Source organism: Urtica dioica, chromosome 12, assembly GCF_054948205.1.
Source record: "Urtica dioica subsp. dioica isolate 48M chromosome 12, U.dioica_male_clone48M_v1_H2, whole genome shotgun sequence".
NCBI lineage: Eukaryota > Viridiplantae > Streptophyta > Magnoliopsida > Rosales > Urticaceae > Urtica > Urtica dioica.
The window spans coordinates 5,956,292-5,982,430 of NC_142767.1; the positions used below are offsets into that span (position 1 = coordinate 5,956,292).

At 35.5% G+C, this 26,139-nt stretch overlaps 3 protein-coding genes across 3 annotated transcripts; 1 reads left to right on the top strand and 2 right to left on the bottom strand.

The window, feature by feature from the left end:
• The first annotated feature begins 1,781 nt into the window (after window positions 1-1,781).
• On the top strand, window positions 1,782-2,803 carry LOC149378774 (uncharacterized). The gene has a single exon (XM_089603854.1). It carries the CDS (start codon window positions 1,782-1,784, stop codon window positions 2,790-2,792), a length of 1,011 nt encoding a protein of 336 aa, XP_089459980.1. The 3' UTR covers window positions 2,793-2,803.
• Window positions 2,804-4,423: 1,620 nt separating this feature from the next.
• Window positions 4,424-5,364, bottom strand: LOC149378775 (large ribosomal subunit protein P1-like). The gene is made up of 3 exons (XM_089603714.1): window positions 5,230-5,364; window positions 4,776-4,979; window positions 4,424-4,599 (listed from the first exon to the last, which is right to left on the bottom strand). Exons 1-3 carry the CDS (start codon window positions 5,299-5,301, stop codon window positions 4,531-4,533), a joined length of 345 nt encoding a protein of 114 aa, XP_089459840.1. The 5' UTR covers window positions 5,302-5,364; the 3' UTR covers window positions 4,424-4,530.
• Window positions 5,365-10,555: 5,191 nt separating this feature from the next.
• On the bottom strand, window positions 10,556-25,721 carry LOC149378776 (uncharacterized). The gene is made up of 4 exons (XM_089603855.1): window positions 25,605-25,721; window positions 25,442-25,534; window positions 25,269-25,370; window positions 10,556-10,642 (listed from the first exon to the last, which is right to left on the bottom strand). Exons 1-4 carry the CDS (start codon window positions 25,692-25,694, stop codon window positions 10,556-10,558), a joined length of 372 nt encoding a protein of 123 aa, XP_089459981.1. The 5' UTR covers window positions 25,695-25,721.
• Window positions 25,722-26,139: the final 418 nt, after the last annotated feature.

The window sequence follows — 26,139 nt, forward strand, 5'->3', positions numbered from 1 at the left end:
AGAACCCAAGATTGAGAAGTAAAAGTGACACAAAACGACGTGGATGCTATTAGACTTCTTTACTGGCCATGTTTGTTTGTGATGAAACAAACTCTGGTTCGGTTCAGTCAAGAGTAGAAACTGGCCGAATCATACTACTTTTGACTTAATGATTGTTAGAACCGAAGATACAAATCACATAATCAAACACCAGTCGATAGAGTTGTCTCCGATAATATGCATTCCCTATCAAGTAAATCAGTGACGTATTCATAACAGAAAACAAGATTGAGAGACAGTTAGGAATCTAAATCCGACCTTCCTGCTTGCCCTGCATCACGTACTCGTACCCGTCGGAATCTGAACTTCTCGAACTTCTCGCTGCGGCCTTCGATTCTGCTCACTCTCTCGAACTTCGATTCACTCTCTCCGCGAAACTCTTCAGAAGAGCTCCGTAAGTGTTGCGGTTCTGCTCCGCGGACGCAAGGTTTCTCATGTAATGCTCCGCGGCCGATACCCCTTTCGCTTTCGATATCAGACCTAATTGAATTCCATCTTTCTCATCCCCATCCATTCAATTATCTAAACGGCAATTCAAATCAGAAAAACCTAACTCTGATGAACCTTAAAATAAACTAAAATAAGATCAACATTCATGACTTATATACAAATGAACTGATTTCCTAGCAATCACATAAGCTAAAAATGTCATAGATCTTTCAATCATCTAACAACACTTGCAAAAAAAGAAAAAATTAATTCAATCCAACTCACTAACTAACATTCGTTAATTAGTAGTAGTAAACAAAAAAGTGGCTCTCAAGTCTCAACACACTAACTAATTATATAAAATTGTTTAAAAGGACCAAAAAAAAAAAAAAGATTACCAGAGAGCAAGAACTTTTTTCCTTTTCTTTCTTCAATTCCTTAAAATGCCTAAACCAACATCATCGATGATTTATTTGACATGTGTACGAAATCGAAAGCTGTGTTAAATGACGAATGACTGATAAATTCCTTAATTTGAAAATTGAAACTGAATTTGAGAATGCGAACGAACCCGAATAGGTTGTTCGAACTCGAACTTTCGGAACTTACGAAACTGCTTGATTGTGGACTCAACTTCGTACCTGTCGATGCTCTTTCGCTCCGACGAATAATGATTCAGAGTCTCCCAAACACTACCTCCCTGACCTCCGAGAGCCGCTCAGTCTCTTCAGAAGGCTCGCCCCGCCGCCGCCGACATTGCTCCGCTCCCTAACATTTTTCTCTAAAATTATCCCTAATATATTTTAATTAAATAAATAATCCTAAACGAATATGCTATATTTCAACACTCTCGGATATGTCCCTGGATTTGATGCTGAAAATTCAGAGACTCGCGAGAAGAGAGAGACAATGAGTTGAGTTTTTAGGTTTTGCAAATAATTGTCGCATCTCAAATCGCAACGTCGTTCTTGAAAATCAAGAAAACTGATTACAAACAAACAATCAATTCTGGCAGCAGAAAATTAATCATTATTATACTCGGCTAAAAATAATAATAATATTATACGTAAAACATAAATGAGCTCGTTCTCTACTGACTAAAAAGAAAAATCATATTAACGGTCAATAGAGTCTACTTTCCGTTTGGGATACTACTTTCCGTTTTTAGAACACAAAATATGTTCGAACATACAATACAACCGCGTATATAAATGCGTATATAAATGATCGAGGGCTCTATCATTATTTCCGTTTTCACTCGTTTCTCTCTCTCTCACATACTCTCTCTCTTTCTCTAATCTAAGCTTTCTTCCATGGCGAGGACGGAGCCCAAAGCCGCGAAGAACGTTCTGGTCTCCTTCTCGAAGCGACGGACGGCTCTGATCCGAAAGGCGTCGGAGCTGTGCACGAAATGCGATGCTGAGGTGGCGGTACTCGTGCTGTCTCAGGCCGGCAACACATTCTCTTTCGGCCACTCCTCCGTCGACCACGTTCTCCGCCGCTACGCCAACGCTTCCACGACGACGCCGGAGGAGAACGAATCCGCCGCCGTGAGTTATGGCCGGAAGAGGAAAGCGACGGAGCTTCAAGCGCTTAGGGCACGGGTTCGAGATCATGGCCGTTTCGGAAGAGACTACGACAATTGCGATGGCGTGGGAGAGCTGGAGAAAACGAAGGCCAAGTACTTGAACCTTCTTCACAAAGTTCGCCAGAAGTTGGCAAACGACTCGCCGTCTTTTAGCAGTGGTAGTGGAAGCGGTGGTGGTCAAGAAAACGACATCGTTTCTTTTATCCACTCCTCCGGCTCTAGTGGAAGCGGTTGTCAAGAAAACGGCATCGTTTCTTTTATCCCCTCCTCCGGCTCTAGTGGAAGCGGTGGTCAAGAAAACGACATCGTTTCTTTTATCCCCTCCTCTGGCTCTAGTGGAAGCGGTGGTCAAGAAAACGACATCGTTTCTTTTATCCCCTCCTCCGGCTCTAGTGGAAGCGGTGGTCAAGAAAACGGCATCGTTTCTTTTATCCCCTCCTCCGGCTCTAGTGGAAGCGGTGGTCAAGACCACGACATGCCGTTTCCATTGGTGAAGTGCGACAAAACTGACTCTCTCTCTCCGTGCGTTCATTCAGCGGCCGGGAAAGGAAACGACATATGGGATGATATTTGCTTGGATTTCCTGGACGATACGGGTTTGGACTTCTCATCGTGCAACGACACCGACTTTCAGCTTGATGACCACCCTAACGACATGTCGTTTTGGTACGGCGGGCCATCAGAGCAACTCAACAACATCGACATAACAGATTATGATTTCCAGTTCATGTCTTAGTCTCTTAATATATCCACTCAATCAGCGATTGGAGTCATTACACTACTGCAAATTTTATTTACTCTCATATTTTATGTTAGTACATTTATTTTCATTGTTTCTATTGCTAAATAAACTTTTTATTTTGTTGATTATGTTATTCCTTGCTTCATATATTTAGTTTGTTTCCTGTTTATTAATCACATGACAGTGGTGATAAGTTACTTGTGCGATTAATTATAATAAATGTTAATATAACTAGAAGATCTCCATTGCTACCGCTTTGATAAATGTGATCATATCTTATAATCGGTAGCCAAATCTTCAATCAAGATTCGAACGGAACTATTTACATGTTCCCATTCATTAGCACATGGGACAGTCAAACAATGGTCGTCGATGGTCTTCTTCTATGCCAGCCTGGCAAAAATCTATGGCCAATGCGATTCTGTGGACCCCTTCGCGCTTACTAACAATTTAGCTATTAAATTTCTCCGCCTAATTGTTTTGTTTTGTTGTTGTTTTTTTTTTTTTTTTTTTTTTTTTTGTTCACACGTCTCCCTTACAATAATAATGTGTACACATTGTTCATTTGGTCCTGGATTAATCTTAAAGCAAATGATCGTACTTCCATCGATGTAGCTTTTCTTTTCCTCAATATTTTGTTTATATGTCACAAACAAACGCATAACATCTATTTTATAGTCACTAAACATGTAAAATGTTGATACGTACACACCTTTTTTTTAATCGGAAAAATATAGAATAGCATAAAAAAACAATAAACACACACACAACATACTCTGTTTTAAACAAACAAAAAAACGAATATGACTGAATAATGTGTTTCCTTTTATTTTAGTAGTGAATTGATTGATTTATGTTTCCGTTTTTGTAGTGAATATGTGTTTTTTTTTTCTTTTACTTAAAAAATGATGCACGTTTGCTTGTATTTAGGGTTTACTCCCTTTTTTTCGTTTATTGAATAAAAAAAACGTCTAGGAGGTTGTTTATCTAGTTTTCATTTTGGTGTTTGTTAAGTACTACTTCCCTTTTTAATTGGTGATTGTATCTTACTTCCACAAATCTATCATTTAGTGTGCAATAATTAAAATATAACTTTAACAATTTGATCGTTACGGATTATAAAGGATGCAATTCAAATTAATATTATTTATTTTTTTACGCAAAATTATTAAGGGTATATTGGCCAATCATCCATACTTAATGTCAGTATTACTCCTGAAAAACATGTGAGTAAAAGTCTATTGACTCTCACAGTGGCATTTAGAAAATAAAGGGCCCATTTTCCTTATCCCATCGCATGAAACCAGTGTTCGCAAATAACAAAAAGTTTATTTTAGAAGGAATTTTAGCTCTCCACAATTTCATATTCCACACAAATCTGGTTTCAGGTGGAATCGAAAAGAATTTCCAGATATAATAATATAAAAAATAAAAAATAAAAAATAAAAAATAAAAAATAAAAAAACATAATAAAGACATGTTTGAAGTCCACATCAAAATATCCATGCTAGAACAGTGTATAAATAAGCAAAACAATAACAATGTCAAGTCTTGATCATAACTTAAAAGAAGAAACATATATTACATATAAATATATTGAAATACTAGTAGTTACAAAATCCCTCAAAAAAAACCCTTGCGTAATCCTGTGATCCTGATTATTAGTCTAATAATACTAATAAATAATATTACAATTATATTATAATTGACAATTAATAATCAACGAAATTGATCAGGAGAACAAGTCGAATAAATCAACATCTTCTTCTTCTTCAACAATGACTTCCTCTTTGGCATCATCCTGCACGTCCAATTCAAAATCAAGACACACAGTAATGTTTTCTGTGAATATGTAACTAGATATTATCACTAAGTTAACAGGAAAATAAAAAAATAATAAAATTAAATTAATAAACACTAATGATAATGGTAGTAACTTTTATGTGAATATATTATTAGTTTGATCACAATTCGTACCTTGTTCTTTCCCTCCTCAGCGGTGGCGGCGGCGCCGGAATTAGGGGCTCCGGCAGAAGCGGTGGCGGGGTCGGCGACGCCACATGGGACTGTCAACAGAAGGTCTTCGATGTTCCTCTTCTCTGCCAGCCTGGCAAATAGCGATGGCCAGTATGACTCCGTCGACACCTTTGCGCTTGCCAACAATTTACCGATTTTCTCCGCCTGATTTAATAATTTGTTTATAATCACGTCCCATATTCATTAATAATTTATGCTAGAAAATATATTATTGTTTGATCAACGTAAAATCAAGGGTCGGGTATTGTTTAAATAGCGCGATCGAAGACATGATAGGCAGAATTAGCAGAAGGCCACAAACACGCTTAAGTAATGTTTAAATCTAGGGTTTGAATTTTATAATGGTTAGGAATAAACAAATAAGATAATAATAATAAAAAAGAAAGAGGCTTACGGTGACGGGTATGTTTTCATCGTTGAGAATGAGAAGAGCGAAAGTGCAAGCAAGCTCTCCGTTGGAAGCCATCGTGAGTTGAAAGTTGGAATTAGTTTTGCGATTTTGCTGAACCAATAGACTAACTTTAATGAATGTCCTGATTTGATCAATTAGGCATATATATATGTATATATATATATATATATATATATATATATATATATATATATATATATGGCCAACAGCAAAAGGAAAGTTCGAAATGACAGTCGAATTAGGAATCCTTAGTTTCAAATTAAAATTAAATCTAATAAAAGAAAAAGGGTATAATTTTTTTTTTTTCACGGATCTGAGGAAAAAAAAGGAACTTCCTTTTTAAGAAAGAAAGAAAATAAATTTTTCAGAAAAAAAAAAAAATTGGAATAGAAAGAAAATAAAATTAGAGTATTGTACCTAGATAAAAATGTTTGAAACGGCATATTAGCCAAGTTAATAAAATAATCATTAAAATATCCATACCCTTGCATTCAAAATCCCACCTTTTTTTTTTTTTGCAATTTATCATTAAGAATAGAAAAATAAACCATCATGGTAATAAATTAGGCAAAATCGAAGGATTTCAGACATGTAAACCCTTGTTGAATTCATACTAAACAAAAAATACACGCTGTAAATTAGAAGTAATTGTAAATTACTTTATGTGCTACAAAATATAAGAAACCCATGTTTGCTTTCTTTCTTTTTTTTCTTTCCATCTAAAAAAAAGAAAGAAAAAAATTAGACATGGCATTTCAGATATATATCACACGTAAGCTTGTGGAAGAACCGATCTCAATTGAATTCCCTCACATTAGCACATGGGACAGTCAAAAGAAGGTCAGGTCCTCTTCTCTGCCAGCCTGGCAAAAATCTATGGCCAATGCGACTCAGTATTTAATTTCTCCGCCAAATTGTTCTTTTTTTTTTGTTCACCACGTCTCCCATTCATTAATAATTTATATTAAAAATAAGATATTGTTGTGATGCAAAAATCATTGGATGATTGTTTCAAAACAAAAAAAAATCATTGGATGATCAACGTAAAGTCAGGGCTCAACTATTGTTTAAATGCGTGAGCATCGTACGCAGAATCAGCGTGAATACGCTTACAAATTTGGCAATATTAAAAAAATAAAAATAAAAATAAAAATAAAACAAAAAAAAAGCCAGGAAACAAAATCTAGGGTGCTTTATGAATAAATAAATAAACATAAAATAAAAGTGACATTGGGAGTGAGTAAGGCTCACTAATCACATAGATTAAAGGGCACTTTTTTAGGATTCTTGGTCTACAAATCTCATATTTTAGCGTGATTGGAGCTCTTATGTATCTTGTCAATTGCATTAGGCCTGATATAGATTTTGATGTAAATTGCTTTCCAAGATTCAGCTCATCTAATCGCATACAAAGAGGCACTGAAATGCAACCACGCGTGTGCTATGTTACCTTCGGAGAACTACCATAACTTAAGATTATTTTATTCTAACAATACGAAATCAGTTTTAATTGGTTATATGCATATGCATGTTTCATGTTAGATGCACACAAAGGTAGATCACAAATTGGGTACATAGTTACATGTGGACTGCAATATCTTGGCGCTCTCAGAAACAAACAACCGTTAGCACATCATCAAATCATATTGAAGTCATCGCATTACATGAAGCAAGCCATGAGTGTGCATGGCTGAAGTCCACAACACAACACATTAGAGCAACAAGTGATCTACCAACAACCGACGATCTGATAATATTATATGAAGATAATGTTTCATGTGTTGCCCAGATAAAGGAAAAATTTATAAAGTGTGACAGAACAAAGCACGTCCCTCCAAAGTATTTTGCTTTCACTCAAGAGTTGGAATATAATAAAGTTGTCAGCATCTAATATATTCGTTCATCGACAACTCATCGGATCTTCTCACAAAAGCGCTCCCTACTTCTAAGATGAGCCGCTTCAAACAGTCTATCAGGCAGGTATTTATATAAAAAAAAAAGAGATCGAAAAGAATGCATTGGATGGATGCCCGGGCATTGAGAAGGAAGGGCTCCCTACTTCAATTTTCAAAAAAGCATGTATATGAAATCGGAATGCGTAAGCTACACAGTTTATAAAGAAACGCACTAATGTCACCGTGAGAGGGAGCTCTACATGGTTGTACTCTTTTTCTCTTACAATGGTACTTTTTGTCCTAACTGGATTTTTTTGGTAAGATTTTTAATGAGACAGCAAAAACACATAAATATCATAATGAACATCCGAAATAGAAATGTTATGAAAATGTGTTGCATGACACCTACCCATGCAAGAATGTGTATAAAAATAGATCACTCTTCATGAAGAAAGATGATTCACCGGAAGAGAAATTGAAATAAAATACAATATCTCTCTCTATTATTCTCTCTATATTTTCTCCACTCTTACAGTCTACCATCACATCACATGTCTCTTATTTTAATTTTCAATATATTAATTTGTGTAATATCTATTAATTACAATTCTCAACAAAATTAAAATTTGTTGTAAAAATTATATTTTTTTAGTATAAAAATCACATCAATTTAGTCTTAATATTGAAGGTACTCAGCTCGATATCTCGAGATTAATTGTACTAGTAACTACTGCTGACTACATATGAGCAAAGAGAACTTAAAATTTAGGTGAATATCTTCCGCTTAAAAGTCAATTGTATACGGCGTCTTGAAGGCAAGCTCAACTGACCGAACGGGATAATGATGAGGATACAAGAAACGCGCTCGATTTCCAATAAATTAAAGTTATGCGCACATAGACTATTAAAGAACTAAGGGTGAAACATAACTAGCTACTACTTCTAGCAAATATATATATGAGTAACCAGACGTTACGTAAATGCAATGTAAAGAAAAGAGAGAGGTAAAAGAGATACAATATATGATGATAACCTCGCATGCATTTCTCATAGTGGCATTAATTCACAAGCTAGCGTGATGAAGATTTCTGACAGTAATTCCTTACTGTGATTGTATCTTTTTAGTACATATGTAAAATCGGTAATTCCTTACTGTGAACTATTGTGTATATGTGTACAGACACTAGTAGAAAAAAAGTGTTTAATGGCGTTCAAAATGCGTTGTTATAAAAACTAATCACTTTTTAAGCGCCATGAAAACAAACGTAAGGACGTATAATAGCGTTTTAGCAACAAAAAAAATGCCATTAAATATGACGATGACTCATGCCACAGTGGCGGAATGCAGGGGAGACCTTTAACGGCCATCGTAGCGCCATTAAAAGTTTTGCCACGTCAGAAAACGGACGCGGGACATTCAAACTTTTGATGCCGCTTTTAGGTTTGCGCGTTATTAACACTGTCGTGGCGATATTTAATTGCACGCCATTAAATGTTATTTTTTATTTGAAAATTTATATAATAAAAAAATTTCTTTCTAAAAAAATAGAGATAAACAATACCAATAAACTGCACTTATACATAGCAGTAAAATATAATCATAATACCAAAAAAACAACAAGAAAGCCATTATGTTCTACCACTCGTGATACCATTCTCTCTTTTTTTTCTTTTTTTTTTTTTTAAAAAAACCAATCATAATACCATAACTTCTTCTATAGAAAAAAAAAACAAGATTTCTAATTATGATTCACAAGATTTCACCAAAAATCAGCAAAAAGTTCTAACTGTGGCTAACATATTCACCATGCATGTTCATAAGTTCGAACCAAATTCAAAAGTTCTAACTATGTCTCACATTTCCTTCCTTGTCCTTCTTAGAATTGTCATCTATAACCACTTGATACCCTTCGTCACGAAACTCTTAGATGTCTACTTGATTGTACATGTCTTGATCGCTCCACGAAAACATATATATGTACAAAGTAATATTATTGGATTATTTTATTTAACAACGATTAGACTTTAAACACCGTGAATAGTTTTTTTTGTTTTTTTCTCTTCTACTGGGGTGACGTGGCGTGCTCTTATTGTCTACTTCAATATATAAATAAAAGTCCCAAAAGTATGATTTATAGATTTAATGGCGCTTTTATTTATGAACGTCGTTAACAAAGCGCCATTATAAGCCATTTTTCTAGTAGTAAGAAACCGGTATAGATGAAAAATACTTACAATAATGGTTGAATGAAGAAGAGCATACATATATTTTCGTGTAAAGATCTTTTATTATTATAAATATACTAATTTATTGTTATAGGCCGTTTCCAATTCAGCATATATTAATGTGAGAAATTTAATAAAATAATAGAGTGGAATCGTCTACAATCCAACTCTATTTCTCCATTCAACGATGGAGAAAATGAATATTAGAACTCTAAATATAGTGTTCTAATATTATTCACAAAACTATAGCATTTTCATTTTATAGTATTAGATGAGTTTCATTAATTTTAAACAATCTAAAAATTAATTTAATTTATATATAATGCATAATTATTATTTTATAACAAAAAAACTCTTATTATTAAAATTATTTTATATCATTCTAATTAGTATTTGTGGTATACAAATTATTTTAATCCAATAGATAACACTACAACAAATCTCACCATTACCGACGATTTTTTTCGTCGCTAATAACCCCATAATCGTCGCTAAATCTATTTAACGACGATTTTAGCGACGATTTTTATCGTCCCTAAATGTCCGTGCCTAAATATATTTAGCGACGAAATAATCGTTGCTAAATATTTACCGACGATATTAGCAACGATAAAGTCGTCCCTAAATGTATAAACGAATTTTTTTTTAATTTTGTGAAATATATTTAGCGACGATTTTATCGTCGCTAATTAGTAAATTGTTATTTTTTTCGTTTTTGAAATTATTAATTTTTTTCATCGTTAATTATTAATTTTTTTAATTTTTTTTTCGTTTTTGAGAAACCTAGAAAACACTAAAACCGAGAAATTAAACGGTAAATTAAAGCTGAGTTTTAAATCCCAAAACTCATAAACGAGTCTAAATCACAAAACCATAGTCATGCCAGCTTACAACGAGCGAAGTAATTTTCATCAAACAACTCAAATCCGTTATCAGATCATACTATCCCAAATCAAATTTTCCAATTCTGAAACTCGAACAAAAGAAAACGGAATCAAAGATTCCTTGCCTTAACGTGGTCTCCGACGTTCTTCTTTACAATCCTCAGGTCGCTTTTCTTCTTCTCTGCCTCTAAGTCATGCCGCCGAGACCTTGACGAACAACCATTACCAAAACTAAAATAAGATTCAGTACATAACAAAATCATTCTGAATCCTCAGTTCAATTAAGGAAATACAAAATTAACATCATCTCAAGCTAACCACCACGGAAACATCAACGTTCACAAACTCACAGCCAAACGCCAAAAATTTTAAACCAAACCCGTCAAAAATCTGAAAAACCATACCAAACTCGTCCAAAAATCCATAACAATCACAAATTTAATCATAAACCAACCCAAGAATCACTAATACACGTCCGGGACTAAACCCCCAAATAAAAAATCCACATAAACCCTAACTTGTAGTAAATTCGGCCAAAATCTCAAGAAAAACTCCAAACAATGTTCTTAATCCATGAATCCGAGTAACAACATCACAATCCATAAATATTAATACTAAATTATGTAAATATAACTAATTCCTTTATATTTATAACTAATATATATGTTTATATATATATATATATATATATATATATATATATATATATATAAACTTACCGTGCAGGCGGAGGAAGAGCCGGACCGAGAGGACGAGGACGAGGACGGCGTCGGCGGCGGAGACGCTGCAGACAGGAGAGAGAGAAAAGTGACGAGAGAGAGATGTGAGGAGAGAGAGAAGTGAGGAGAGAGAGACTAATCGGGGAGGACGAGGACAGCGTCGGCGGCACACGGAGGACGGCACACGGCAGACGGCGTGTTGGGGAATCAAGTGGGTATCAGACACGAACCTGGCTCTGATACCACTTGTTGGTGGATCGAGCTCGCATCGGACACGAACGATCGCTCCGATGCGACTCGTTTGAGATGATTCCACCATATAACCATATTAATGCGGAAAAATAATTAATTACGCTGATCATAAACTAATTAAATTATGGTTATAATTAACAAGATTTAGTTAGGTTTAATTAATTTAATTCACGAGAGCATATAAGTCAAGCAACCGATTTGAACGAAAAATGAATACTTACAGTTTTTGGCTCACGAACTGAAAGCTTTCACAATCCGTCTTCGTCTTGAGTCGACTTGATGAAGGACTCGAGGATGACACCTTAGTCTTCCGAAACGTAATCTCCGAGACGAATAAGAAAGATGAGTGGGCACAGTCTTTATCTCACTAGATCACGAAACTAGGTGTTTCGAGATCTCGCTCTTATTTTACTAAGAATAGAAACGAATTTTCCGAGGGGAAGAGAAGTGAAGTGCTCGGCCAAGGTAGGCTAGAGAGCACGAAATTTTCACCAAAAATTGCTTAATTTTGCCTTCTCATGAACCCCTATTTATAATAGTAAAAAGGAGATATTCATGGAATCTTCCAGAATATTTGATTTCCTTTTATTGTGTTCACACTGGTGGATTAAATCTAGGCCATTGGATCTCAACAAGTGAATCCTACTTTTTCTCTCATCCATCAGATCAATATCTATGGGATATTATTCTTTTATTTAAATAGAGAATAATTTATTTAGTGAGATAATAAAGGAGAATATATTATTCTCCTAAATATTCTCCTAAATAATTTCCTTTAAATAAGGAGAAAATATAGGACAATATCTTATATTTTTCCCTCTCCTTTATTTAAACAACTAAAGAGAAAATATTGGTAAATACCAATATTGAAATTTCGAACTTGATGGCACACGGCCAAGGAGATTTGCGCAAACCCTAGTGCCAAAAATCCTAATTCGAATTTTCCATGTGTGCAAGGCCCAATTGCTTAAAACCCAATTAATTATTTATTTACTTGGTCTAACAATAGACAAATAATTAATAATTGTTTATTTACTTGATCAAACAATAAATAAACAATTCTACCATAAATATTTATTTAATTCTGCGAATACCCGTTTTCCAGAATTAATGCTGTCAATCACAATTACAGCAAGTGAGATTAATAATGATAAACATTATTATACGAAAGTTCTTATCCGCCTTTATCAGAGCCGAATCGGGGACTATGGACCTAGTAATAGGAGCTTAACAAATCCGATGAAAAAGACGAAATAGTATTTTCTCTTTTTCCATCGATTCGTCTAATCTTGGTCAAATACTCCACCTTGTAAGCCAAGACTGAACTCTCCTTTATACTAGAATTATATTTACTCATCGTGACGAGTGTCCACTGATATAGTCAGTTCGTGATCAAGATCCTCCAGGTTCAATCCGTGTCAAGAGAAGTCAATTTTTTCGTTATACTTCTCTTGATACATATCAGCCCTAAGCATTGTTGCTTCCCCAGCGAAAGATTCTTTCGAACGTTACTTACTTCGAAAGTGCTAGCAATCTATCGGTTCTGGAATCAACCCTTAGGTGAGTGAATATTAATCTTCTTTCAGGAAGGCTGGATTCTGTATCTGTAAATCACTTCACACTCGAATCATGCTCTGAGAAAACTCTCAAGACATAAGATGTGATTAGCATGAATAGCCTTTTAGCGAATGAGTCAAAGAGCTCAGTAACATAACCCAGTGTCCATGATCACTTCAGGATTTAGATCAAGTCTCACTGTGACCATCATAGTGGCCTCGGTTAGTGTGTCGTAACGGTCCTTAAACGACACATCTACACCAAGACCTGTCCAGGTCGTACACTTACCACAAGTGTAGAATGCTCCCGCATAGTGATCAGCCTTCACCTATGTGTTCCACATATATGACTTTAGATATAGCTTTCCAGGCGTATATCAGTCATCGACCATGTTTTAGCACACCGCCCGAACTCAGGTGCCCAGCACGTGACTCAGTTTAATACGGAGGCTATGGAAGATAGTTGTTATTGATTCTAATTATTTAGAACTCAACCCACTAATCATATAATGCTAATAAAGTAATCTTATTATCGAATTTAGTAATCATTTATTCATTATCTTCAAGTGGGCAATATTCCCTACAATCTCCCACTTTGACCAGAGAAGATAAGTTTCCTTCAGCCAATTTAATTCTTTGCCATCATTATAGACGGTTTAGACCTTGACCCAGGATTGAGATTCCCATCATATGGATTCCCACTTTTATCTATACTCTATCATTTATGTCGATCTGACATATGTCCCATTTTCATATCATTCTAGTTCATGCATTTTTGCAAGTGATCTTTGACTTACCATTTAAGGTCAAGTCAATTTGTTCACAGTAAATAAATTTACTTTAGAACAAATTAAAACTTCGCATACCTTTAGATTATACACCAAACTTTATATCTAAAGATAACAAGTCTACCTATCAAGGTGTACATCCCTTTGGTGCCAAAACAGGTTGCACCATTGCATGGTTTGATCTCATCACCACTTACTATAGTGTGATTTATTAAACGTGTTTAAATAAGAACTTTATTGACATATTTCCATTACTTGGTTATTTATAGTTCATCCTTGTTTGTCGTGTTCACATTCAATATATACACAGGACTTTAAGGATCTACTATATTTAAATAACTAAGTTTCTCACTATTTCCAGAAATTACAGTGTTTACAACATATGTAGTTATTCTCGGAAATACGACATTGTCTAAGGTCTAATTATTAGTCCTTTTAAAGACAATGTCAATAGCCTCAACATTGAGCTCATACCTTATCTCAATAAGTATGTTTGAGACATAATGGAATGAGCATGTCGTTTCTAAATTTAATTTTAGAAACAGTTAGCTCAGTCAATTTACTTGTGTCATACTAAGGTCTAGAACTATAATAGTAATGACTTTATTCATGACACTTGTTTAGGAGCTATACTTATCGAATATTCTCAAAATATCGATTATAACAAACATCCATGTACAATCATGACTAGTTTGTTAAGTACTTAGGATCTACCTTTCATATTTCAAAAGGTTTAGTAGTATAACTACTTCGATCCATGTCTTTATGTTATTGGAACTTCATCCTCAAAGGACAGTTCATCTTCAATTTTGAAGATCCCTAATGAAGTGGTTCGTGGTATCAGAAAGAAGAGTATCATTGATGATAATGTCTCTCCTTAAGGGCTCAATCCCTTACCTTATAGCTTATTAAAGCTTAAACCATTTCATTAATCCTTTTATAGATCCCTATATTCCTTTAAGCTAATAGCTTAACAGGTAGATCTATTAAATATGGGCTAATAACTTTCAGACAAGTTAGTATGATTGAGAGTGATATCTCAAGATCATGTCTTTCCATTTAAGGAAAGTTTATTGTTGATGATAGTGACAATGATCCATTCTAGGATGCTCCCACTAGGTTATTGATTTTAACGACAAGATAATTCAAAATTATCCTTCCTTTCAATTCATTGATTTATGTGGCAAGGTAATCATTGATTACTCTTTCACTTTAATTATTGAATAATAGCATATACATTCCGGTTAAGGATGCCATCTTCAATGATGGGTTTAATCATGTGAAGGATGTTGCTATTTATTGAACAACAAGTGGCTAGATTTCATTAAAGAAAGCTCTCACTCTTTTATTGAACAATAGTTACTAGAATCCAATTAAGGATGCTCCCACTCAATAATATTGGTTATTTAGTGGCTAGGTTCCATTTATGGATGCTCCCACTATGTCAATGAATAAGAGTAGCTAGGTTCCAGCTAAGGATGCTCCTACTCGATTATTGAATTTTAGACTGGCTAGGTTCCAATTAAGGATGCTCCCACTCAATCAATAAATCTAGAGTGACTAGGTTTCATTCAAGGATGCTCCCACTCAATCAATAAGAATATTAGTGACTAGGTTCCAATTAAGGAAGCTCCCACTAATTTAATTCATCATCAACACTAACTTTTAGTTGTGTCTCCTTTATTACTTATTATTCGCACAAGTCATTGTCGAATAATGATAATATTTATTTAGACGCTTTCAAAGCTCTAAATAGTTCTTAAACAATAAAACATATTCAACATAAGAATTTAATGAAGCAATAAAAGCTAATTAAATTCTAACAGAGATAATAACTTAGAAAACATTTATATTTATTTATTGTGCTTCTATATAGCATATGAACGGAAAAACGTGACCTTCATATTCTATATCTTTTTCATAAGGACATAAGCATTCATGCATATTCAAATATCATAAAAGCAATCAAGGCATTCAATAGAAGTAAATATTTAAAGACACAACCTTGTGTTCATAAATAATGTAATAAAACATAAAGAAAGAAAGATTCATCCTTTCTGGAATAGCCATAAAGGCTACAATCCAGAAAACCTCGGATTATTAAATGACACATCCCATGTTAAAAAATAAATCCAAAAATGAAAGTAATAAAAATAGCGGGAAATTAGATCTTCAAACGGAGCATGAGCTTCTCTACAATTCGGGCTTGAATCCGACATTGTTCAGCAAGCTCGTCTACACATGTGTGCTCCATCAGATCTGCTCTGCAACAAGCAAAGAAGTATGCTCATGAATAATTATCCTCAAAACATTTTTAGGATATCTTTAATCATGAATTTTAAGGTACAATACCAGCATTCTTCTTGTTTTTCTCAAGCTCAGCCAAGTACAAAGGACAATGCCTCTTCCAATGGCCTTCAGTGTTGCAGTGGTTGCATTTACCAATGCTTTCTCGCTTCTTTTCTTTTCCTTTTCCACTTCTCTTGAAGTTCTTCCTTTCCTTCTTAGCGGGACCTTTCCCCTTTGAAGTATTCGGACGTGCCTTAGATGACTCAGCACCAGAAGTCAACATCTTCTTGGTTTTAGGCGAAGAACTCTTGTCAGCATAGAGAGCTGACCCTTTGTTCTTCCCATGTCAAGTGATAGACTCGAAAGTCTGTAGTTCTGTTGATACGTCAACTTGTTCATGATGTAGTTGGACGTAAACTGTATGAAGTCACTCAAAAGGGAATTCAGGATTATTCCCACCTGAGTAACCTCATCCATCTGTGCCCCATGGAGTTCAGCTTCGGTGAAGTAGTTAGTCATCTTCGTGACATGATCCCTCACCGGAGTTCCCGCAGTCATCCTAGTGCTAGTGCACTTACGGGTGAGCTCAATGCGGGCTTGCTCGCTTTGCATCCCAAACATTTGTTGCAACGAGTCAAGGATCTCCACAGCGGTCTCCTTCCCTTCCATCTTAGTTCGCAACGCATCAGATATGCTTGCGAGCATGTAGGTCACCGCCTTGTTATTGGCAGTAGTCCACTTGTCATAGTCCTCCCTCAAGTTCTTGGAGGCACCATGAGCAGGAAGAGGAGGTCTGTCTTCAGTGAGGATAAAGCGAATGCTTTCACTCACAAGCACAATGTTGAGATTTGACTTCCACTTAGGGAAGTTGTCTCCAGTCAGGACGTCTTTCGACAACAGGGCCATAATAGGGTTCGACATGATTACTAAAAACATAAAAGTACATTTATTAACAATATGAAAAGAAACAACTATCAATATAATTTAGGAAATAAAAACTATAAAGCAAACATACACAGGATAAAATACTAATCAAAAGAACCCAGTTTTTATATTCCAAGGTAATTCGACTAATAGCCACAGTCCGTTTCACTCTGGTGACGTAACGGAGTGCACCTAGTGAAAATGAGAACCATCTCAGATTAGTGAGCAATCATAGTACATGCACCTTCGTAACTATGCTCACTAACTACCAATTTTATAGGAATCTTTGGCCACATGAGCAACCACCGGTTGGTTCATGCATGAGTCAACCCAACATTTCAGTGAAAGAAATCTAGCTCATACGCACTAGCGTAACTAGTACACGCAGAGATCAACCCTCCCACCTATCGTCAGAGACACAACCTTGGTATTGGAATCAGAAAAGCCCTTTCGAATGGAACTGACCACCATGTTTAGAAAACCGCCGGTCACGAGGGGATCTTTCATCCTCACGGTGTTGTGTCAATGTTGGAGACCTACGACTCAATATACTTTCAGTATTTTAATTTTCCTAGCATTAACTTTAATCTAGGTGATCCACTCGAGTTAACTAAGTCATATTAAAAACTCGAGTGTTTCTAAGCTACCCTTAAAAACAGATGTTTCGATATAGCTTAGTGATTAGAAATTCGTGACATCTAGTCTTGATTATCCTAAAAGTATTCCATCACGGAAAAGCTCCCAGTAGAGAAGGTGAGACACTAGGTCTTCTTAAGTACCTCTCAGCTTAGCCTCTTATCGGCTTGGTGACAAAGCTCTCCGATCCGTTCAACTCATTCATTAATTAACTATCCTAATCCAATTAGACAATTTTAATGAATGAAAGCCCATGACAACCATTAACATACGATACATGATCTAAGTTATAGCATACAAGCATGGCATAGTAATTAAATAAACAAGCAAGAGCATGCAAGAATGGTTTGATTCGGATTGATCGTTTCCTATTTGATTCTATAAAGTAAATCAAGATGAGCCCAATCATATTGGCCCATGGATTCAATTGGGCCCATTCTTATGTCCCTTAGAAAAATAAATCAATATCAAATTATTTAATTTTTCTAATTTTTATCGAAAAAATTAATTAAGTAAGGGCCCATTCCAATGTCCCATTTAAAATAAATCGATATCATAATCATTTATTTTGTAATGTTTTAAATAAAAATCATTAGGGCTCAGCCCATATAATTAATTAAATAAAACATTAAAAAACTTAATTTTTTTTTTTCGGTAAATTTTTTTTTAATGAGTTTCCGGGCTGAGGCCCGGACGAATCCTCTAATCTTGACCTAGGTCAAGATTAGACTTGAGGCTGCACCGGACCGCCGCCGCCACGAGGGCGCGGCCCGGCACGAAGAGGACCGCCGAGACTTGTCACAAAATTTTGTGACAAGTTTTCTTGTGGCGTAGTCGTGGAGGCTTTCTTCGTCCGTCATGCTTCTTCGTTTTGTGTCCGTCTCTCGCCGATCGTCGTGATCAAGAACGTCGCACCATCGGATTACAACAATAATAATAATAATTACATAAAACCTATATCCTTTGAATTTCGGGTTTACAAAAAATCTAGAAAAGCGAGAATCAAATATTCTACGATCAAACCACGAATCACAATCCACATATCATATATTGAATTGCATGAAATTCACATCCACATATAATTTCATTCAAACCATATTTAAATTAATTACAAGAACGAATCGATTAATTAATCATAACATCTAGCTCTGATACCACTTGTTGGGGAATCAAGTGGGTATCAGACACGAACCTGGCTCTGATACCACTTGTTGGTGGATCGAGCTCGCATCGGACACGAACGATCGCTCCGATGCGACTCGTTTGAGATGATTCCACCATATAACCATATTAATGCGGAAAAATAATTAATTACGCTGATCATAAGCTAATTAAATTATGGTTATAATTAACAAGATCTAGTTATGTTTAATTAATTTAATTCATGAGAGCATATAAATCAAGCAACCGATTTGAACGAAAAATGAATACTTACAGTTTTTGGCTCACGAACTGAAAGCTTTCACAATCCGTCTTCGTCTTGAGTCGTCTTGATGAAAGACTCGAGGATGACACCTTAGTCTTCCGAAACGTAATCTCCGAGGCGAATAAGAAAGATGAGTGGGCACAGTCTTTATCTCACTAGATCAAGAAACTAGGTGTTTCGAGATCTCGCTCTTATTTTACTAAGAATGGAAACGAATTTTCCGAGGGAAAGAGAAGTGAAGTGCTCGGCCAAGGTAGGCTAGAGAGCACGAAATTTTCACCAAAAATTGCTTAATTTTGCCTTCTCATGAACCCCTATTTATAGTAGTAAAAAGGAGATATTCATGGAATCTTCCAGAATATTTGATTTCCTTTTATTGTGTTCACACTGATGGATTAAATCTAGACCATTGGATCTCAACAAGTGAATCCTACTTTTTCTCTCATCCATCAGATCAATATCTATGGGATATTATTCTTTTATTTAAATAGAGAATAATTTATTCAGTGAGATAATAAAGGAGAATATATTATTCTCCTAAATATTCTCCTAAATAATTTCCTTTAAATAAGGAGAAAATATAGGACAATATCTTATATTTTTCCCTCTCCTTTATTTAAACAACTAAAGAGAAAATATTGGTAAATACCAATATTGAAATTTCGAACTTGATGGCACACGGCCAAGGAGATTTGCGCAAACCCTAGTGCCAAAAATCCTAATTCGAATTTTCCATGTGTGCAAGGCCCAATTGCTTAAAACCCAATTAATTATTTATTTACTTGGTCTAACAATAAACAAATAATTAATAATTGTTTATTTACTTGATCAAACAATAAATAAACAATTCTACCATAAATATTTATTTAATTCTGCGAATACCCGTTTTCCAGAATTTATGCTGTCAATCACAATTACAGCAAGTGAGATTAATAATGATAAACATTATCATACGAAAGTTCTTATTCGCCTTTATCAGAGCCGAATCGGGGACTATGGACCTAGTAATAGGAGCTTAACAAATCCGATGAAAAAAACGAAATAGTCATTTCTCTTTTTCCATCGATTCGTCTAATCTTGGTCAAATACTCCACCTTGTAAGCCAAGACTGAACTCTCCTTTATACTAGAATTATATTTACTCATCGTGACGAGTGTCCACTGATATAGTCAGTTCGTGATCAAGATCCTCCAGGTTCAACCTGTGTCAAGAGAAGTCAATTTTTCTGTTATACTTCTCTTGATACATATCAGCCCTAAGCATTGTTGCTTCCCCAGCGAAAGATTCTTTCGAACGTTACTTACTTCGAAAGTGCTAGCAATCTATCGGTTCTGGAATCAACCCTTAGGTGAGTGAATATTAATCTTCTTTCAGGAAGGCTGGATTCTGTATCTGTAAATCACTTCACACTCGAATCATGCTCTGAGAAAACTCTCAAGACATAAGATGTGATTAGCATGAATAGCCTTTTAGCGAATGAGTCAAAGAGCTCAGTAACATAACCCAGTGTCCATGATCACTTCAGGATTTAGATCAAGTCTCACTGTGACCATCATAGTGGCCTCGGTTAGTGTGTCGTAACGGTCCTTAAACGACACATCTACACCAAGACCTGTCCAGGTCGTACACTTACCACAAGTGTAGAATGCTCCCGCATAGTGATCAGCCTTCACCTATGTGTTCCACATATATGACTTTAGATATAGCTTTCCAGGCGTATATCAGTCATCGACCATGTTTTAGCACACCGCCCGAACTCAGGTGCCCAGCACGTGACTCAGTTTAATAAGGAGGCTATGGAAGATAGTTGTTATTGATTCTAATTATTTAGAACTCAACCCACTAATCATATAATGCTAATAAAGTAATCTTATTATCGAATTTAGTAATCATTTATTCATTATCTTCAAGTGGGCAATATTCCCAACACGGCGGGAGAGGAGGAAATGGGCGAGAATTCGGCGGACGAGAGAGGAAAAATCAGATTTAGGTCGCGAAATGAAATGGGGAAAACTGATACGCGACCTGGTATTTAAACACATTTACCGACGATAAAATCGTCTCTAAATGGTTAACTTTCGTAGCTAAATGAACTTACATTTTCAGTTCATAACCAGGCATTTAGCGACGATTAAATCGTCCCTAATAGTTTTCCTACATATTTAGCGACGATTTAATCGTCGCTAAATCTATTCATTTTAATTAAATTTGAGGGATTTTTCCCTCTTCAAAATTCGTCAAAACTTAAAATGATTTAGGGAAGATAATATCGTCGCTAAATATGTAGGAAAACTATTAGGGACGATTTAATCGTCGCTAATATCGTCGCTAAATCATTTTGTTTTAATTAAATTGGAGGGATTTTTCCCTCTTTAAAATTCGTAAAAATTCTAAATTAATTCGAAATTATTAGCGACGATAATATCGTCGCTAAATGAATTCAAAACAATTTAGCGACGATATTATCGTTGCTAAATCATTTCCGGCGAACTTAGCGACGAAATTATCGTCGCTAATTATCTTTGCCGCCAAACTTTAAAAGTTTTGGCACCAAATAATTAGCGACGATAATTTCGTCGCTAAAAGCATGATTAACGACGATATATTAGCGACGATTAAGTCGTCACTAATAGTTTCGTAGCTAAATGTCATATTTCTTGTGTAATACAAGCACAAAATATACTAAAAAATATATATTTCCATTACAAACAAACCGTACAATAGATTACACGACATAAATATATAAGAAAAATACTAATTAAACAAGTTTTCAAGTATAATAGATTACAAATAATAATATATATATATATATATATATATATATATATATATATATATATATATATATATGAATGCGAAAGACTAAACGATAATTTGTATTTTGTATCTTTGTTAATCAATTCAATTATGTAATATGTTTTTTAGTTTGTGATATATGGTTTATAGTTGGTGATATTTAATGTGTTTTAATTATTATTCATTTTACAATTTATGTACCGTGTTTAGTGTTTTAATTATTATTCATTTTACAATTTATGTACCGTGTTTAAATATAAATATATATGTGTGTATATATATATATATATATATATATATATATATATATATATATATATATATATACTGTGCGCTATCCAAGGTTTGAAATTCCGGGGAAACCGGTCCGGAAACCGTTTTTTTCAAAGTCCCGGTACCGGAATGTACAAAACCGTTCACTTTCCGTTTTTTTCTTGGATTCCGGGGAAACCGTTCCGGTTTCCGGGGAAACCGTCCACTTACCGACACTCTTTAGGCAATTTTTACGCATACCGACCGAAACTTACCGGTAAGTGGTCAAATATCGGTCAAATACCGACAATTCTTAAAATCTGATGATATTTAGTGTTCTTCACGAAATTTATCGTTAGTTTTTGATGATTTAGTTCAAATTATTTCTTTTATGTTGAATTTGAACTATGGTATTTAATGGATTGTGTTAAACTTTATCATTTTGGTTTGTACTATTGAACTTTATCATTTTGGTTTGTACTATTGAACTTTGTGTTTGTAATTTGGTAATGTATTGAAATATTGTACACTATTTTTAATTTTATGAATTTTATCCTACGTACTATGTATGTTTTTTTTGTATATTTTTTCTGGATTCATCTCGGTAAATACGGTATTTGACGGTATTCCTCAACGGTAACGGTAAGTTCAACGGTACCGGTTTCCTTTTTTTTCCTGCTTCCCCCGGTATTCCTTTACGGTACCAGCGGTTACCAGTAAATTCTGAACCTCGGAACGGTAACGGTAACGGTATTTAAATCCTTGGTGCTATCTAAAAAAAAAAAAAATTATGAGTTCATATATTTATCGAGAATCTATAAAACTATATCTAATTCATGCAAAATGAATATAAAATACAATGATATCATTTGATATAAATCACATCACACAAGTTACCTATACGTGTGATATGTAGAAAAAATAAATAATTTAATTTTTTAAAATAATAAATAAATGAGAGGAGCGTGTTTAAAAATGGAATTTTGGATTCGAGATAATATATGGTTTAATTAATGAATACTGTAAGATAAAAATAATTGTAGCATAGAGTTTTGGATTGTAGATGATAGAGGTCTTATCCGTATTACTTGCAACTGGGTACTACCCGAGACGTAGCTGAAGAACATCACTGTGGCTGCTGAGACTTTCCATCTTTTAGAGAATTAATATATATCTAAGAAATATTGATGATATAAGAGAATTGTAGCTAAGTGTTTACAATATAAAGCGTGCATTTTATGTTTGTCATTTTCCTTTTATAACGATGAGTTTTTGTGAAACAATCAGACCGACAATTTTACAGTTATTGGATGGTAACAATGAAGTTCGTGCCTTGAACGTTTTTTTTTTTTAATCTTGTACGGTTTTTCTAGTGATTATATATTGAATAAATGACACTATTGGCCCCTGAAGTATGGCGCTCCTGACAATACGCCCCTGGAAATATAAAATCGACCATATTGCCCCGTAATCTTCATTTTATTTTCATTTGCATCATTCCGTAAAAAAAATAGGCCCAAATGTCAGTTAACTACTCACGTGTTAGGCACATGGTACCCGAAATAAGGGTATTATGGGAAATTCGGACGAGATGAGAGTGTGGCAAAGATTTATTAAGGATTTATTATTCATTTATTAAATCATAAAAAAAATGAAATAAAACTGAAAACGAAAACAAAACCACAAATCTTGGGAGGGAAAATCGTGCAACAAATCTTGGGAGAGAAAAACGAAAACAAAACCTAATCGTGCAACAAACCCTAAATCTGTAAATCGCCGCTCTCAATGGCGAAGGGAAATATGCATCCTTTCGTGCGACGTCAGACAGAGGAAAATGAAAAGCAAAAGCTAGGACGAAATCGCCAGCGAAGAAAAAATCTGCTGAGCCTGGGACAAAGTCACAATGTGCAGGTATTTCGTCACTTTATATTTGATGTTATGGCTTTTAATCTTCGGGGACCACTATATTCTTTTTTAATCTTCGTATTATTTTCCTGTTGTGGCTTTTAATGTTTGTTGTTATTTCGTGTCCCCTTACCATTTAAGTGTCACTAGTACAATTGATAGCATCAGGTGCGACAAAAGTCGCACCTGAAAGCATAAATGTCGCACCTGAAAGTATCATCAGGTGCGACTTTAGATGCGACATAGTCGCATCTGAAAGTGCGCACCTGATGATATTAGGTGCGACTAGTCGCACCTGAAAGTCATCACTATCAGGTGCGACATTTTAGGTGCGACAAGTCGCACCAAACGTCGCACCTAAATATCCCTCAAAATAAGAAATTAAAGCATGAATTATAGTATCAGATGCGACTAGTCGCATCTGATACTTTCGCGGGAAGAGTATCAGATGCGACTAGTCGCATCCGATAGTAATTCCCCGCGAAATATTTGGCGGGTGTTAGTACAATCCGATGCGACTAGTCGCATCCGATACTCTTCCCGCGGAAGTATCAGATGCGACTAGTCGCATCTGATTGTCTGTAGTTATTTTTTTTTAAATGCTGATTCTATTAGAATCAGCCATTTAAATATATAAAAATTAAAATTTAAAAAATTAATTAAATAATTTTTTTTGTTATATTAAATAAATAATTTGAATAATATTAATTAGAATAAGTATATAAATAATAATATTAAATTCATAAAATTTGATAATTTACATTCAATAAATTAAAAAAATTACAATTTATTCTTTTTGTTTCCCTTTTTCATTCGAAGTCTGCCAATTCTGGAATGCACGGCCTCCTCTTCCGCCAGATCTTGCTCGTGCGCCTTGGCGGCCTGATGCGCTGCCGCTCGAACGATGTCGCTGAAATTCTACCGAACCTGGCGTCTGATCAGCATTTGGCATGGAAGCGGATGGCGGCGTCTGAACATTCGGCATTGAAGCGGATGCCGGCGTCTGAACATTCGGCATTGAAGCTGATGGCGGCGTCGTGGCAGGGTGCATCATCGCGGGGGATGTCTGCATGGGAGACGGATGCTGCTGTGTGTAGGCAAAGAACTGTCGCTGAAACGCCTCCATCTGAGCTTGTTGTGCGGCCAACGCTGCTTGTAGCTCGCTAATCACTGGATCTGGAACGCGCGTCGATGAAGAACCTGAGGACGAGCTGTCGTCCTGAGCCTGAGCCAAGAGATACGAGGATCTCGGGATCGAGGGACCTATCCCGACATACCAATCTCGACGTTGCCCGAGAACAGTATCCATCGCAAACTGCTCCGCCTGGTCTATGTCAAACATTTGGCCTGACTCCGCTGCTTGTCGTTGCATATCCTCGACTTGAGTCATAATTCGCGCCTTCAAACATATGTTAAAAAAATTATTAAGATTATCGAAACTTGATTATTAAGTAATTAACACAAGTAACTTACAAATGCTTGTTGCGCCCAAGCTGTCGTCCAATTGCCTTGATCGTCTTGATGTTTTTTCTCCCACGTGTTTAACGCCGAGGCCAAAGTCCCATCTTCCCTACTCTGCAGTTCTTATGAAAATATGAGTAATGTATTTATTGCAAAAAAAAATTACAAAATTAGAATAAACTTACGTTCAAATGTCGATGAGCCAAAAAAGAAATCGACCCTTGTGTGGACTTCGTTTTCTTGTTCTTGGAATTGTCTCTGTTGCGAGTAGACTTTTTCTGCACATATTAAATTGCGTTATAATTCGATTTCATAGAAGATAACATAATTTTTAGAATTATACATTACCTTCCAATCGTCAGTTGCGAACTCCTCTATCACCTTCTCCCAATCGTCTTTTTGATATCCTTTTGGGATTTCTTTCTTGGCGACATTCATTTGCCCACAACATTTTCCTAAGAAAGTCCCTGATAATCTAGACTTTTGGTTGCGCCTCATACGCTTTGCATCGCGAATGATAGTCAAGGTTGCACGTCGGGCAAGCGAGATACCCTTGGCCACTCCATCCCGATAAATAGGATCGAGCTGGAAAATCGTTAATCGTCCAAAGTAGCGCGGCACGCAATCGAAACACTTCATCGTTGGCGCCATCTCGAACGCGGAATCCGGTCTCCCACAGTTCTTTCAACTCTTCGACAATTGGCTGCAAAAACACGTCCATGTCCTTTCCTGGTGAGTGAGGCCCCGGGATCAAAAGCGTCAGCATCAAGTACTCTTTCTTCATGCATAACCAAGGCGGCAAGTTGTACGCAGTTAGTACCACAGGCCACATGCTGTACGATAAACTCATTTCTCCGAACGGATTGAATCCATCCGCAGCTAG